We start from the raw sequence: 17,744 nt of genomic DNA, 5'->3' as shown, positions 1-17,744 counted from the left end.
CTGCTTTATTTTCTCCATGCACTGGTTAACTGTGTTCATGAACTGCTCTACTTTCTTCGTGCACTGGTTAACTGTGTTCATGAACTGCATTACTTTCTTCATGTACTGGTTAACTGTGTTCATGAACTGCTCTACTTTCTTCATGAACTGGTTAACTGTGTTCATGAACTGCTTTACTTTCTTCATGCACTGGTTAACTGTGTTCATGAACGGCTTTACTTTCTTCATGCACTGGTTATCTGTGTTCATGAACTGCTTTACTTTCTTCGTGCACTAGTTAACTGTGTTCATGGACAGCTTTACTTTCTTCATGCACTGGTTAACTGTGTTCATGAACTGCTCTACTTTCTTCATGCACTGGATAACTGTGTTCATGAACTGCTTTACTTTCTTCGTGCACTGGTTAACTGTGTTCATGAACTGCTTTACTTTCTTCATGCACTGGTTAACTGTGTTCATGCACTGGTTAACTGTGTTCATGCACTGTTTAACTGTGTTCATGAGCTGTGTTCATGAACAGCTTTACTTTCTTCATGCACTGGTTAACTGTATTCATGCACTGGTTAACTGTGTTCATGCACTGGTTAACTGTGTTCATGCACTGGTTAACTGTGTTCATGCACTGGTTAACTGTGTTCATGAACTGCTCTACTTTCTTAAATGAACTGGTTAACTGTGTTCATGAACAGCTTTACTTTCTTCGTGCACTGGTTAAAGGTGTTCATGAACTGCTTTACTTTCTTCGTGCACTGGTTAACTGTGTTCATGAACTGCTTTACTTTCTTCATGCACTGGTTAACTGTGTTCATATACAGCTTTACTTTCTTCATGCATGGGTTAGCTGTGTTCATGCACTGGTTAACTGTGTTCATGAACTGCTTTACTTTCTTCATGTACTGTTAACAGTGTTCGTGTACTTGTTTAACTGTGTTCATGTACTGGTTAATTTCACTCAAGCTCTGGTTAACTTCACTCAAGCACTGGTTAACTTCACTCAAGCACCTGTTAACTTCACTCAAGCACTGGGTAACTTCACTCAAGCACTGGTAACATAGCACGTGCTCTGGATAACTTCACTCAAGCACTGTTCACTTCACTCAAGCACTGGTTAACTTCACTCAAGCACCAATTAATTTCATTCAAGAACTGGTTAACTTCACTCAAGCACTGGTAACGTTGCACGTGCACTGGATAACTTCACTTAAGCACAGTTAACTTCACTCAAGAACTGGTTAACTTCACTCAAGCACTCATTAACTTCACTGAAGCACTGGTTAACTTCACTCAAGCACCGGTTAACTTCACTCAAGCACTTGTTAACTTCACTCAAGCAGTGGTTAACTTCACTCAAGCACTGGTTAACTTCATTCAAGCACTGGTTAATTTCACTCAAGCTGTGGTTAACTTCACTCAAGCTGTGGTTAACTTCACTGAAGCACTGGTAACGTTGCACAAGCACTGGTTAACAATTATCATGTGCTAGTTAACTTTACCCAAGCACTGGTTAACTTTGTTCATGAACTGGTTAACGTAAATCTCCCAGTTAATTGTGCATTATCGACAACCAAAGACAAGCACATGTCAATTACACCTAGTAATCTGTAATCAATCTGAGTTTACTAACTTGTCAAGTGAAATATTATCTGAGACATGTTATCAAATTCCAACATGGCGTCGTGTTCACTTCTCGCCATGTGTGTAGTGGCAGCATCGTCGGGGAAGTTTGGTCACATTCTGCGATCCTATTTATGCAGTGCATGGTTCATCAGAAACTTAATGACTGGGTACGGTGGCCCATAAGGGACATGGAGTCTGTTTTTCCATATTTTGATATTTCACTTACTTTTGTCGTTACCTTTTGCAAATTAACACGATTTGTCTTACAAATATGTGACAAATCATGTGTAAAGAAGATATTGAATCGCAGAAAAGTGAAACGAAAATGTCAAAAACTAAACTAAACTGTCATCACAGATTTTCGTTGATACTTTCATATAATTGTGCCTTATCGTCCTATGGATGTAATCAGATAATCGAGACTGATTATTCTCTCGCATTGACGGTGTATATTTTGTGTTTAAGTATGTCTTAGATTTGAAGATAATGTATGGTACTGGATGTACAATGTGTTGTAGATTATATTGTGAAGCGAACGCAGAAGACTTGTTCCGTTTCTGTGTAAAGGTCAATGTCCACTCATTATTTTATCAGGAATTAGAACATTGCCGAGGATCTCAATTGATAACAGAGTGACTAAGCTTGAGGAAGACTATCGTACATGCGTCTGTGGTAGAGAGTGTCGAGACCCTAAAGCAGGAAGAGTGTCCACGTAAGTAATAATTCAAATAAGTGACGGTTGTGCTAATGCAAGGGATAAATGGTTAAATCTTCTCATTCGCTAGACGAGGTTATTAGTGGTCATTCTGTGGGCAACCTAACCCATTCAGGACATGAGATTCTCTGTTGTATGATTTGAAGAGAGAGTGGGTGGGATCTTACGAACTACATGGTCATAAAGTTTTACTTTTTATGCAAATTGAGAGGCAGGTGATACCGGTAGGGCAGGACTTGCATTTTCCCTTTTCGTGAACACCTGGTGCCATCACTGGCGTTCGGTTGTCCATTCATACAACTGTAATCGCTGTTTCGTCTTTTGAGCCCAATGGAGTCTGTTTCGACAGATGAGCGGGCTAGTTGTTCTCTTGAACTGAGTGGTCACGCCTTTACAAATTCAGACATTTAAACGCCCAAGCAACTGATGTAAATGTCCCATTTACATACATCCATAATGTTCATACATTTACGTTAATTGATGTCTGAATTTACACACACACATTTGTTTCAAAATAACAACCTTATACATTTTGCAAAGGGGCGGTCGGGTAGCCTAGTGGTTACAGCGTTCTCTCGTCACGCCGAAGATCCGGGTTCGATTCCTGACATGGGTACAATGTGTGAAGCCCACTTCTGGTATCCTCCGCCGTGATATTGCTGGAATATTGCTAAAAGCGGCGGAAAACCAAACTCACTCACTAACTTTGCAAAGTTAAAGTTTTCATCCGGTGTCAAGAGTACTGAATGAGTCGGTTGGATTGTGTGTCATCGTTCCCCGTGGGATGTTCATGATATCAATCACTTTAAGGAGCCTGACCAACTGACCAACCGACCAACCGACCAACTGACCACTCAGAAGTAATGATACAATAGTCATCATTCCAGAACGCAAAAGAACCGTGACCAGTGTTGAACATCAGGATGTGATATAAATTTCTACATGCTTTTGTATGCTTTGGTTTGCTTATTGTTTAACGCCGCACTCAGCAATATTCCAGCTATATGACGGTGGTCAATCTACGCAGTTGGGAAACGATGATATGTATCAACCAAGTCAGCGAGCCTGACCACCCGATCCCGTAAGTCGCCACTTTCGACAAGCATGGATTACTTTAGACCTGACCCGGATCTCCACGGGTGCTTTTGTATCGAGATAACCTACTATGATAGTGAATGCAGCCAATTTACTTCCCGACTATAGCATTATCAGAAAGGCCAAGAATGTCAGAATAACTCTTCAATACCTACATTACCTTACTTTATAGCCACAGGTGCAACGTACCATGACAAGTGTTTGACAACTGGTTTGCCGATTATGTACAGGCCGCCACTATACAATAGTCTCAAGGCAGTGGCGTGAGGTGAAATTCGATGTATGCAACGAAAGCAATATATTACGCACCGAAATACATGAATACAGCCAGCATACAGAGGACATGTGTATTGATATTTAAATTAACACAGAAATCCATAGACAGACATATATTGTGTTTGAATCTCACCTCCACAAACATAAATCATACATAAATACACACGGAATTATGAGAGATTACATGTACTTGTCGGAAGAAAATATGCGTATGATGCATATGTATTTAATAAAACATCAACTTTACATCATAAAAGAGTGTAACATTAAATGTTTATATTATTCAACATTTTACATTTATATTTACATTTCGCTTTTTTAGTATGCAAAAGCACATTTTGGTGTTTAGAATATCAGGGCTGGATATCCTTACAAAGTATCAGCATGACTTGGTGAGAAAACTTCTTAATCTAAACAAGGCCACTTCATTGTATTCAGTTTGGACCCTTGATGGGAGAATCATTGCTTGAAAAAGGTGGAAAACGATTCATGATTGAAAAAAACTCAACTGACATAGAAAAATATTACATAATTAAAACTCATATCGAGAACAAAACAAACTCTGAGATCTCACATTCATATACAATTAATTTTGCTTATGAGACTCGAAAGTTGCAATGGTATGTTTAATTATACTCTCGAGCTCTGTGCACTCAATATGAGATACACCTCTAAATCTTTCTTTTATATTACTCATGTCATTTTTTCTAACACATTTATATTTGTTGACCACAACACAAACTGCCAGTGCCCATACAACATGGCTTGATAGCACAGTGTACTGCACTCCACTACATCAGCTTGTATCTCGCACATCATTGCATTTATGGGCACGTTTAGTCCTAATGCTTATTATATGTATGTTTATCACTGCACTTTATTCAGTCATTATTTCATTTAGTTTGTCTGCTACTGTATATATATCATAAATTGTACACACCGTCTTTACTCGTGCATCGTGGTTTTATATTCAACCAATTACCCCTATTACCTCACGCACCTCATTCACGAAACACTTCCCGTACCTGCTGCTTAACACACAATGTCAGTGTTTTCTACAATGTAGCGAAACCACCGACTCGATTTATCCTCGCTCTTAGTACTTGTCTTCGATATTTCCAAACTCAACTCATGACCGATATGATGTCATACAGAGCTTCGATAGGTTCGTTTCATAGCAAATGCAGTCCTTCTTACCTTAAAAGCAGGAAAACGTATAAATGCCCTCTTTGTGTTTTCTTTATTAATATTCTCCAAAGTATCCATGAACAGATGCTAATATTTATTAATTGTTCAGTATTCTATCCGAATTTATGTATAGTTCAAGCGGAGTGTAAACCAACAAGCGTGGTTGTAATTTTAGTATTGCTAATCATAGTGTCTGGAGACATCGAACTAAATCCCGGTCCAGTTCATTCTAGCACAGGTAATAATGAACTCACAATATTTCATTTAAACATTAGAAGTCTGAGACACAAATTAAACAAAATCGCTAAAGATATTTCTGAATTTGATTTCCTATGTTTCAATAAAAAACATTTAGATGCATCTGTAAAATCATCGGATCTACTGATAGATAGTTACTGTTCCCCAGTTAGAAGGGATAGAGATTGTTTTGGGAGTGGCCTTGAGGTCTATTTTCGTGATTCACTGAATTACACAATTATGAAATAATCTGGTTCCAAATATATCTGCCTCAAGAGAGTTTGCTATTGTGTGTTACTTATCGCCCGGCCAACACCCCTACATCATATTGGGATTATCTTGATCATTCAATAGAAACAGCTCTGGACATTTCATCAAATGTAATACCAGTTGGCGACCTTAACGAATATTTGTTGAATAACAATGTACACCACATTCACGATATAATGGTGAGTAAAGATCGACGTAATCTCATTAAACAACCCACACGTATTACACAAACCTCGGCTACTCTGATTGACCCTTTGTTATCAGCCAGGACAGCGAAACTGCAGAAGACGGCGTTGTAGACCGGCGAGTGTGGCATAAGGGTTTATATTATAACACAGTTAAGACAACGTGGTATTAGTGAAAAACAGCTTAAATGGTTCAAGAGGAATCTCACAAACAGACGCCAAAAAGTAAATGTGAACGGTTGTCTGTCCTGTGAACAAATCCTACACGCTGGCGTCCCTCAGGGGTCAGTCCTTGGTCCATTATTTTATATTTATGATATATTCTATGAAATGAGAAATTTGACACGTTTGTTCGCAGATGATACTAGCATTGGCATATCATCTCCAGATATCAAGCATATTGAAAATTCCATAAATAATGATCTATGCAAACTACATCAGTGGGCACAAACGTGGCTTGTACAATTCAATCCCAGCAAAACCAAGTATATATTCTTCGTGCATAAAGCCCCAGATAAAATACCATCAATAGTTTTCAATGACACATGTATAGAAAAGATAGACTGTCACAAGCATCTTGGTGTTACATTATCACAAGACACAAAGTGGAATGATCATATCAATAATATTCTTTCAAGTGCACAAATAATGGTTTCATCGATGAGAAAACTTAAATATCGGTTTTGTAGATCAAACTTGGCTGGAATATATGTAGTTTTTGTCAGACCGACTCTAGAACATGCCTCAGTTGTCTGGGACAGTTGCTCTTCTTATAATGCTAATATATTAGAATTACTACAGCTTGAGGCAGCGAGAATAGTGACAGGCACAACTCAATTTTCTTGAGCTGTTAGATGTTGGGTGAGATCAAGCGATATCTACATTGTAGATATTGCTGCAATGCAATTGCATCACAATGCTTTGCAGACCATTGTGACATCATCGGTTACCATGACGTCACAATCAAATGACATCACTAATGGCCCTACTACTGAAGCTGTTAGCAGTACTTTTTACACTTATGACACTGCTTATTACTTTCTACAAACTGAAAAAGTTGGAAGAATGATGTTGGATGATAAATAAAATCTCACCCTCGTGCCTTTTGATATCAAATATATCAACACTCGTTTTGTCTTTTTTTCTTTAAAACTATGTTTTATATTAATATGTGATACGTTTGAACCTCTCCAAAGGATACATGGTTATTATTTTCATCAATACTAAAATGTCTAAGACCGTACTTCTTCCAGCTCTTTTGAAATGTTTTTTTTGTCGTGGTTCCTTACATTTCAACCAGGTTTATTAACATCACACGTCATTCCATAGCTCAGAGAGCCTGTCCGACCACCACTCCTTCCTAACCTGAAGCCTTTGATTTGGCCTTGTTGGATTAGTAATAGTTCTTGTTGGTAGTTCTTACATCTCCCCGGGCGCACGGGTGGCCCTGTCGTCTAAGGCGCCGCGATTCGCTGTGCAGAGTTGCGTCCCTAGGTTTGTCAGCACCATACCCGTGCTCATGGGTTTCACCGAAGTGGTAAACTTCTGAGACCTGCATCACTTCGGGCTTTCCTCCCATATGAAGCTGACACGCCGTGATGGACTGCTGTTAAAAGCAGCATTAAACCCAACACACTCACTCACCCTTGCATCTCCCTCTTCACTGTATCAGCAGTCGTATCCCTGTCATCCTGGGTTTTTACTCAGCAGTCTAAACTAAATATACTTCATCTGACACATCCGCACAGCAGTTGGGGCACACGGAGTTATCCGGTTCACATGAAGTATCACACGTAAAGAAAGACACAAGGTCACTGTTGTCACTGTCGTGCCACAATAAAGGAGGGGTCCGCTTTATCTATGCTTAAGTCTTCGACCCAGGTGAGGACAGAGTGATCAAGCTTACGTACAGTTCTAGAACCCGATGTCCCACACAACGAGCTTGATCCACTGAGACGTTAGATGGCATGACTTTAGAGTCAGAGAACCACACGACGTCCCAGTTTGGACGGCACAAAGGTGACCGTCCTGCGAATGAACCCTCATGAAGAAGAAGAAGAAGACGTGTCACACGTGGTACAGAATGAAATACATAGAAAGCGAATGTAAAATGCGTCCGACAAACATTGACCTACGAGACACCTACATCTTATAAAAAAAACAATTTCACATTAATTAGATAATGGACATATAAACCACAAGACGTGTACTAAAGTTGAATAATTAAATAAAATACAATCATACCCTTTTTATATCAGTTTTCCTGATCGTTATCAGTCACTTTTAATTTAATAATTTGATAAAATGAAACAGTCTTCTTTATTATCCAGATTTGCAGATCAAATACGTTAAGATAAAAGATATTTATCTCGAAATGAAGGATACAATAATAAATGAAGTTCAGACTCATAGACATTAAGGAATTATTCTTAGACATAACTAAATGGTATTGCAAAATGATGCACCCGTGAAAATTGGTGGCACATTTTGTGGTAGCTACATTAGAGCACACCGTAGAACCAAAGATTAATCTCTAAGTCTTAAATGGCAGTTCAAAGTAATAGTAAAGTGTTATAGTAACTGTTTATTCACTTAAAGTGTCACACGCACATGTACAATCTAAAATTAATGCACATAAAATATAAAGTGCATGAAGTGCATGAGTGGAGCCATATGCCTATGAGGCACTATATATATATATATATATATATATATATATATATATATATATATATATATATATATATATATATATATATATATATATATATATATATATATATATAAACAAATATATGTATTTGATGTGAGAGGTGGGTAATTTAGATAGAAGTCAGATGACTCGCAGGAAACAGTTACTCCTTGATTCAACAACGAAAGAAAAAGAAAGTGTAGATAGCGAAAGAGGGAAGAAGACAAATAATAAATATATGAAAATAGTGTAAAAATTCTCCTCTTCGCACATATTAACATTTGGGTTGTTTTCTTCAGCTGCACAAAATAAATAATATATTAAATCTTGATAAAGACTCCATTGTGACATTCATCTTCCACAAAATCATAATAACACCATTTACAGACTTTACAAGTTGTGCAATGACTTTCTGTGGATTGCTTCATTAATAAGTATAAAAAACACATTCCGATGTCATAATCCCTGCAATACATTCTGAAAGACATGACTGACTGAATTCCAGTTGCATGTCAACCGTCTGATCCGTCTGCTTGAGTACAACTCGACCAATCTGTTCAAAGCTCAGTAAGAAATGTTATTGAATCTGCGTGATAGTTCACATGTATTCGTCCATGCTCCCAGACAGCAGAGTAGAGAGCCCTGTCCAAAATGTCTTGCTCTTCCGTTCAGGGAACGAACTGGCATGTACATCATTTGTCTCGTTTACAGTGAGTGAGTGAGTGAGTTGGGTTTAACGCCGCTTTTAACAGTATTCCAGTCATATCACGGCGTGTCAGCTTAATGTGGGAGGAAAGCCCGAAGTGATGCAGGTCTCTGACGTTTACCACTTCGGTGAAACCCACGAACACGGGTATGGTGCTGACAAACCTAGAAACATAATCGGGGCGAACTGGGATTCGAACCCACAATCATAGGTTTCTGGCGTGCCCAAGGGACGCAACTCTGCACAGCGAATCGCGGCGCCTTAGACGACTGGGCCACCCGTGCCCCCGTTTCGTTTACAGATGCCAGAGCATATATTTGATTTAGAAAATGATTCCAGGGCCTTACAAATGCAACTATTTTGCCCATTTCATCTTCCTTTATAACCCCATTATGAATACAATACCTGCAATTACACAAGACAAAACACGTAGTAATCAGTCGCTTTGCCATTCCTCCAAACAATTGTTCGTTCATTTCATTCGTCACGATGTCACACACCCGATCGCGATAACACTTGATTTCATTCACATATCCGTAAACCACATTATTGGACTATCAACTTGAGTAGGCTTTTGAACTTATTTATCAATTATTGTCTATTTTTAACAGCAATATCATGTTTTATTACCCACCGGGTTAGAAATAACCGATCTCATTAGTATCGTTTGTGCACTAGTGCAAATATCACTTATCGCGCACAGTGTATTGTTTCAGTCATCCAAACGGCATTGTTGACGTCTTTCGAACCTTTTTGTGACGTAACGTGGGAATGACCACACCGGAAATGACGTCATTGCTGAAGCTTTTAGACGTTGTTCGAGAAATTGTGGTTTTTTGGACAGCGGTCGTGATCAGTGCATTTTTCTGAAGGGAAATTCGAAATGTCATGCTGATTTTTCGAATCTCACTCTTGTTCAGGAGGTACAAAAATTGTTAAAGGGGTTTCGTAAAATCAGTATGACACACAGGCTCGTATAATAATTTCTATTTATTGACCCATGAAAAGGCGAGGCGAACGGCCGGTGTCAACATCACCTTTTTGAGTCCATAAACATGATTTTGCCCGAATTGTGGTCAATAACTGTGGATCTATGCTCATGATATCAATCACTGGATTTTCTGGTCCAAATTCGATTATTTACATACCGAGTGTGGCATTAAACAACAGTGTAAGGGTGAGTTTGTTTTTGACTGATGGAGAGCGTCATTTTGGTTTCTCTAAAAATCGGAGTTATTAAAATGAAATGATGACTTAATCCGGACCTGTTTTAATCAATCGCCTGTCACATTCTGTGACGTCGTCCATGTTTCGTAATGTAGATAATCGATGCAATTTGTTCATTGTGTTTTTAAAAGAGATATAAATGTTTAGGGGAAATATATCTCCTTTCGCTAAAGTAAACCGGTCTTTATTTTGTAAGAATAAACTTGCGCATTGAACGATTATCTCCTTTAGCTATAGGCGTGGTATAGAGCTGTACCACGCACTGACCTTGCAATGCTGCACATCGTATCCTATCCAAGCTGTATCACTGAGAGTGAGTGATTATCTCCCTTACCCTAATGGCTCTATTGCGCACTACCTTTGCAATATATCGTATGTTATTCAGGCAGCCAGCAAGAACGGTTGCAGGGAGGAATGATGCAGGTCAAGCATGTAACGAGCACTCGGTCTTTCTCCGTTCACACTGCTATTGCAACGTATTGTTCAACACGTTTAAATACCAGGCTTCTGTCGAGTATGACTTTATTCAATGAACAACATATGTAAAGCAAGGGGTTTGATATGAAACATTTGTAATTAGTTGTCTTCATAATCACATGTATGGTGCTTGCTGTGCATAGTTGAGCACAGGATTGTTTCAAGTAGTTCACTGTCCACTGCGTCTGCTTGGGTTTTTTTGACAGTTTTCTAACTTTCGGCAGAAATTATACACCCGTGTGTGTTTGCCTCAGTATACATTGGCAATCAACAGGGTAGTCTGTTGTTTTACTATTATTTTCCTAAAAGATAATACAGTTGTATGATATATTCACGATGTGTGGATTGAACATAGTAACATTCTTCTAAACAGAACTCAAATCTAAACCGGAAATAATAACAGAAACTCCGTTAACCAAACGGAACCGTACACAAGATAAGCGAGTGAATTGGGTTTAACGCCGCTTTGAACAGTATGTACATACAAGGATTTTGTTTATACTTGTAGAAATGATAAAAGATATTGGAAATTGTTGTTGAAAATTATTAAGAATTGTTTCTTTTCATAGAGTGTACCACATTTTAGGTCATGATTTAGGATTATTTGTGATTTACTATCTTGATTGTATTTTATACAATACAGTGCATACTGTTGCTCATCTTCTAAGACATCACATGTTCCACATAGACGTTGTTCTAATGGGGTTGGTGTTTTTGTATATCTACCAGTTTCAATTGTTAGCTTGTGATTACTTAAACAAAGTTTGGAGAAATGGACCAATGATCTTTGTTTTTACAATATGTAAGATAATTTTCAATATGTATTGATGACCAACCTGTATGCTCTTAACTTGCTGTTGGATACATCGGAATCCCTTAATGAATGCGTGAACATATTATTACATTTGGACTAGTGGATTAATGACATTTCTTTGTGTTTATTATTTAACCCAGACAACATTTTCTTTACCAGAAAGATTAATATTTGCTGCAAAAGCATGTTTAAGAATGAAATTTGTTGTGTTATCTATATAGGACTTGTCAATTTTTTTTATTATTGATGCTAATAGTGGGTTTATAGTATTACCAAGTTCTGCCTGTACATACCAAGTTCTGCCAAGTTATGTGTTTTCTTGCCTTAGTTTTCCTTGTGCTGACCATTTAAAGACGATGTTTCTTTTATTGTGATTTCCAAAGATAACTACATTAATAACGACCAGTTTGAACTTTACACCAATCCTCTCCTCCCATAGCTTACACTTCCTTCCTCTGCATATGACATTATATGGCGGGGAACAATTGATGCGCTGTAGCAATCTCTACTTGTTCATATAAGGTGTGGCCCGTGAAGATCCGGGGTAGAATAAGTCTTCAGCAACCCAAGCTTGCCATAAATGGCGACTGTGCTTGTCGTAAGAGGCGACTAACGGGATTGGGTGGTCATCGTATCTCAATTTCGTGGATCGATGCTCATGATGTCAATCACTGGATTGTCTGGTCCAGACTCGATTATTTACAGACCGCTGTCATATAGCTGGAATATTGCTGAGTGCGGCGTTAAACAACAAACAAACAAACAAAATCATATAAGGTGTCCGTTACAGAGTGAACCTTCACCAAGCTATGAACCAAAGCTAACAGTAACGTTTGTGTCCTAAATGTCCTACAAACAAATAAACCAAATTCAGTGATAAGATAATATACATGTATGACACGAGGTCAAAGTGGCACCGTCGACAAGGTATACACAGGTTTTATCTTATCTTTCTTACGAACCTTTGTTTCAACATGGCGAAGGTAACTGTCATAATGCTTGCCATATGCATCGGCTCAACAACTCCAGGTGAGGTCATTTTGATATACATTGTATCCGAAGTACTCAATTCCGATTCTATTTTCTCGGACTGCTTAATCTTTTTACAACATATGATATGCATTAAAATCAAATGATCCGACAATTTAACACGTTCCAATGGAGCCTCGTTCCTAGAAACGATCTTATGTCTCGGATCTCAAATTTTCAAAGTAGACACAATTGATGGACAACTTCTTTATTGACTGTTGATATCCATAAATTGTGTCTACTTTGTCATCCGTCAACTTCTGAGAAATGCCAATCATATATCTAATATTTAACGTAGGCTGTCAATATAAAGACACTACAGTGGTGTTGTATAGCATTTGGCATTTACGTAGCTGAGGTAGATAATGCTAAACTACGAAAAAAGAAAGAATGGGTTGGATCTACAAAATATGTCACATGAACTAATTATAAGTGTTTTCGGAAGAGACGACGATGAAGTGCCAGAGCTCTGGGCACACCTACAACGTTGGTCAAATGTACTCTGAGGGCAACTGTGACCTCTGCTCCTGTGAAGTGACAGGACCCGTATGTCGCAAAGGCGTCTTGTGTACCCTGGGGAAACGCGAGGAGAGGGGTATGTCAGAATAGATTTCAGTACACCTCGTCCTTGATCGTATATCATTTATTTCTGATAACATTTGAAGTAATTATAAGAATTACGATTTTGGAGGTTGGGGTTGTTAATTTGATTACCGGGGCTTACTTGCACAAAGCGATCTTAGCGCTACGACTATTGTGAGCCTATGTTAAAGTATGGGAGTTACGATAAGCTTAGCGCTAAGATGGCTTTGTGCAAGTAGGCCCTGGCGTTTATGTGAAACTATTAAAGCTTCATTAGGCTCTGGTATGTTATGTTTTGTATATGTTGTGATGGGGTACAAACATGTATGAAGTCAGGTTATAATCAAACCAGTTAACATCATTGTAACTTTATAGCTGACTGGTTGGAGAGGGGTGATTTTGTTCCTGAATCTGTGTAAGTATGGATAATTCTAATGCACTACGTGACCTCCCGTGACCACGCCCCCGGGGGGAGGGGGGTGAAGGAACGATTGGAATCCATGGTGACAACGTGTCAGATCCCATGTGAATCTGACTCACTCTCAATGTCATAGCGTGTGCAAAATACTCCACAGTCGGTCTAGAACGACATTTTGGGTTGAGAAATGTTTGGCAATTTTAGGGACGGGCGGGTCATGAAAAGGAACAGACAACATATGTTACCAACGCTTCCCAATTATCACTGAAATATAAGGCTGATGAGGGATGTTGGTCTCAATAGTATACACTGGAGGGTAGGTTAAATGTAGGAGGCAGTGAGTAAGGCTTTACGCAGCTTTGAGCAATTTTCCAGAAATATCACGGCTGGGGACACCAGAAATGGACTTCACACATTTTCCCATGTTGGGAATCGAACCCGGGCCTTAGACGTGACGAGCGAACGCAATATAGGAATGTATGGTACAACTGAAATACGTATTTACACCTGAAAATAAATGATTAACTGGATAATCTTTCTGAACAAATTTTGAAATGCTGTATTGGACATTCTCACGTTCTCGCGATATCGAGATTTCGACTTTCGTGAACCAGTTAAAAATGTGCTTTTGATAAAAATAGTATTCTACACTGAAACCACATTCTCTATCTTATTTACCAGGTCGAGGTTGCGTGTACTCCATACATTGGACATTACACGGTAGAGAGAAATGAATTCCTAAGAGTGAAGAAATGTGTGATTCATTACAAGCTATATAAACATACCCTGGTTGTTGAACTTAGAATTTTCACAAGTATATAAGTTAAGGATGTCACATGGTTATGCATTGCATATTTGATATCCGTCAACGCAAGGCTTCCATAATTGCGGGACAAATATGGTATAATAATTAATCTTACAGTATTGGATCCTAAACTGAACAAGGGTGATATACACATGGACGATGTGCGGATATACATGTATATGCTCATGTGTGTGACTATGTAGGTGTATGTCTCTTTATGTCCTCAACAATAAAACAGATCTTGAGCTACCTAGCATTTTGTTTTAGTAAACTGAACAGAATATGGTCATTGCTTGATGTTAGGTTTTTTAAAAGAATCATGTTCATCCTTCAGCTGTTGAGGCATCGACGTGTGTACAAAACGGCGTCACCTATCACGTGGGCGACACCTTCAGTGACGGGTGCAACACCTGCATGTGTGACAAGTGGGGACCCCTCTGTACTGCTATGTTCTGTGGTCAACAACTCGGCAAGAGAGGTACAGGAGTTAAAGGGCGGGAGGCGTGCGTGCGTACGTATGTGTGTGTGTGTGGAGGGGGTGGGGGGGTGGGGGGGGAGGGGGGATGTCTGAGTGGTCTAAAGAACAGTGATTCTCTCTCCAGAGTTGCGTCCTTTCATTGTGCCAGGATCCGCTGGTTATGATACCCTTGGTCTGTCAGTGCCATACCTGTGAAAGTGCTAATATATCCGACCTAAATCCTTTTCCGCTGACAGTCTACTGACGCGCCATGTTGTGCAGAGAACTCATAGTTAAATACAGTAAACTGCGTTTATAACGAACACGCTTATAACGAACTTAACGATATAACGAACTTGTTTTTTAGTCCCGGCCATTTGTTGCAGAAATGCTGTGTATATCCTTATAACGAACTACGGTCATTACGAACTAAAATTAGTGGTCCCTTTGAGTTCGTTATAACCGTAGTTTACTGTAGACGTAAAGATTACACAGCTTTCGCATTTTGCGCAAGGGTTTTTAATAAATAAATTGCAAGTGATTTCGTGGCATTTGATTTCCATGAACCGAAAATAGCGGACTACTGTTTGCTGATTGGCTGATAAGAGAATGGGCGGGGCTTATGTTGCATTATTGGGATGCGATGAGTTGAGATGAGGTGAAATGGGGTTTAAAGTGCAAGTGACTTGAAAAATAGAAATACAGTTTCCTTACTTCATTATGTAGCCAGTATGATGGCGAATTACGCTGGCCGAGAAAAAAATGTGCGAAAGCAAAAGCTTTGCGCTATTGTGCTTAATAAAAAAAAGTACGTAGTTTGAGGTCTGTATTTGTTACAACCCAAAGGAATCTTAAAAGCGGTAACGAGGGGCGGGGCTTAATTAGCATTGCCAGCGAGGACAGCAAGCTGAATGTATGACACCAGCCGGGTACAAATACACGCGATCGTTTTATAAGTTCTGGGGAGACCTGTGCTGTATATATAATACCGGTATGGATTCCATATATGTCAACGGTATACATACATACATACATACATACATACATACATACATACATGCATGCATGCACGCACGCACGCACGCACGCACGCACGCACGCACGCACGCAGAATTTTATATAAAAAGAACTAGGTTCAAACTCCAAAATGCATGCATATATACATACACACGAATACCAGAAGGTGGGACAAATATCACCATACACTAGAGAGGTGAGGAACGTCAGTATTACTCTTGTTAAAGCATGTGAGCATCTATCATTCACTCCACCTTTATATTTTCCAGGCAGCACGTGTGAGTATGCTGGAGTGAGCCACGCCCTTGGGGACACATTCTCTACCGGGTGCCACTATTGTGTTTGTGAGGACACCGGGCCCAGATGTCTTTCTCTACCCTGCGGAAAACGCCAAACATCCAAACGTAAGCATGAAGGGGTAGATCCTCCTCCATATCTCCCGGGCTCCCATTTCCCTGAACCTACACTAACCCCTGGATCCACCCCTGTGTTTCCTACGATTGCAAATTACCCGCCCTTGATTTTCATTTTCCAATTTGATTGGCTACGCTACAACACCTAATGTACCAACCAGAATGCAAGTTACAAACAACCTCGATGTTACGTTTGCCAGTCCAGGTGATTATGATCGAGTTTGCGTGAAATTCAGGAAAGCCTTCCTAAATCTTTTCAAAGGAAAAGGTTGACTTCATGTCCATTACAACTTGCGGTGGCTTTGGTATTTAGGTAATACGAGTTATCTCCCTTACCCTGCCCCTTTCCCTTATGTCGACGTTGATTGGTCCGTAAAATGTCTCTGTGACTAACAGTGTCACATCTCACTTCTCTAACACGCCGGGACAGACACACAGACATACAAGATTTTCAAGTAGCCAGTCCTGTGTTCTGGGAGAAATTATTTTAAGACTGCAACACTGCCGATGGTCAATAGTACAAATACAATGCAATAACTTCAGCTTCCAGCTGTGAAGAGTAGAGAAGTAAATTTCTGAAGCGTACATAAAAGTTCCTACAAAGGCCATAACTCAACCGACCTACAACGTTACACGTTCAATACCTGTTTTGAGTAAATAGCAACAGTTGTAAAATTTAATTTGCTGCTAAGACTGTAAAATATTTACAAGGCTTACATGACGAGTAACATTTGGTAAACATTTCGCAACAATAACTTCTTTTTTTTTCAAATAAAACATGATACTTATCCTCAATTTCTTTATGTTGTACATGTATGTGAATATTGCTGTATTTTATTGGGGTGATAAATCATCTGTCTATTTGTCTGTCTGTCACGGTGTGTCCATACACAATGAGACTACTGTACAGTACATCCCTTTCTTATAACATTGAAGCAGCAGAATTTGCTGCAATGATAAAACAAATTTGAATGTACGCCTATATTTCAGAAACGTGTAAACACGACGGGAAGGTGTACAGCGATGGCGAGAATTACGTTGAATCTTGCCAGGAGTGCACGTGTACCGGGGGTGGATGGAAATGCGGTTCTTACTGGATGTGTGAGCTGGGTCGATAAAAGACACGAGACCGGGTGAAGACAATGTTTTAACAAAAATAAAACACTTCATTTGATGACAATAAAACTGATTTAAAACATTACATTCAGCTCGATGTACAAAGTCTTTATATATAGCAACGTCAATCTGATGAGGATATCAGGTAACCTAGTTATTAAAGATAGTCATCGAGTCACAGCAAGGCTGGAAGACATAGAGTAACACGTGGCCTGAATACATATGTACTTTAATTCATTTTCTCAATACGTCACCAATACAACATCTTTATTGAATGGATTTAAATCAACATAAATTGAAAACTGTATTTGACGAAAAGATTACAGATGTTATCAAAGCTTTACTAGGATGAACACAGTCGCCGAAATAATGAAACTTAAGGTCCAAAACACAACTATGATACCCGTG

At 39.1% G+C, this 17,744-nt stretch overlaps 2 protein-coding genes across 2 annotated transcripts; one reads left to right on the top strand and one right to left on the bottom strand.

Moving 5' to 3' along the window:
- Positions 1–273: 273 nt before the first annotated feature.
- On the bottom strand, positions 274–893 carry LOC139465110 (puff II/9-1 protein-like). Its single transcript, XM_071246800.1, has 2 exons — positions 696–893; positions 274–504 (listed from the first exon to the last, which is right to left on the bottom strand). The coding sequence occupies exons 1-2, from the start codon at positions 891–893 to the stop codon at positions 274–276; spliced, it is 429 nt and encodes a 142-aa protein (XP_071102901.1).
- An 11,534-nt stretch (positions 894–12,427) lies between these two features.
- Positions 12,428–17,425, top strand: LOC139464238 (kielin/chordin-like protein). Its single transcript, XM_071245760.1, has 5 exons — positions 12,428–12,528; positions 12,974–13,123; positions 14,668–14,811; positions 16,077–16,211; positions 17,211–17,425. The coding sequence occupies exons 1-5, from the start codon at positions 12,474–12,476 to the stop codon at positions 17,336–17,338; spliced, it is 612 nt and encodes a 203-aa protein (XP_071101861.1). The 5' UTR covers positions 12,428–12,473; the 3' UTR covers positions 17,339–17,425.
- Positions 17,426–17,744: the final 319 nt, after the last annotated feature.

Source organism: Haliotis cracherodii, unplaced genomic scaffold, assembly GCF_022045235.1.
Source record: "Haliotis cracherodii isolate W230 unplaced genomic scaffold, xgHalCrac1.p SCAF_17, whole genome shotgun sequence".
Lineage (NCBI taxonomy): Eukaryota > Metazoa > Mollusca > Gastropoda > Lepetellida > Haliotidae > Haliotis > Haliotis cracherodii.
Note: the sequence above shows the minus strand (reverse complement) of the source record. Positions and strands in the feature narration are given on the sequence as shown.

What these genes read in the sequence shown, in the direction of transcription:
- LOC139464238 (XM_071245760.1), top strand. Translation starts at nt 12,474, where the DNA reads ATGGCGAAGGTAACTGTCATAATGCTTGCCATATGCATCGGCTCAACA. An exon ending in CATCGGCTCAACAACTCCAG is followed by an intron (nt 12,529 to 12,973) that starts GTGAGGTCATTT and finishes TGTTTTCGGAAG; the next exon opens with AGACGACGATGAAGTGCCAG. An exon ending in TCAACAACTCGGCAAGAGAG is followed by an intron (nt 14,812 to 16,076) that starts GTACAGGAGTTA and finishes TATATTTTCCAG; the next exon opens with GCAGCACGTGTGAGTATGCT.
- LOC139465110 (XM_071246800.1), bottom strand. Translation starts at nt 893, where the DNA reads ATGAAGAAAGTAAAGCAGTTCATGAACACAGTTAACCAGTGCATGAAC. An exon ending in TTAACCAGTGCACGAAGAAA is followed by an intron (nt 505 to 695) that starts GTAAAGCTGTTC and finishes TCATGAACACAG; the next exon opens with CTCATGAACACAGTTAAACA.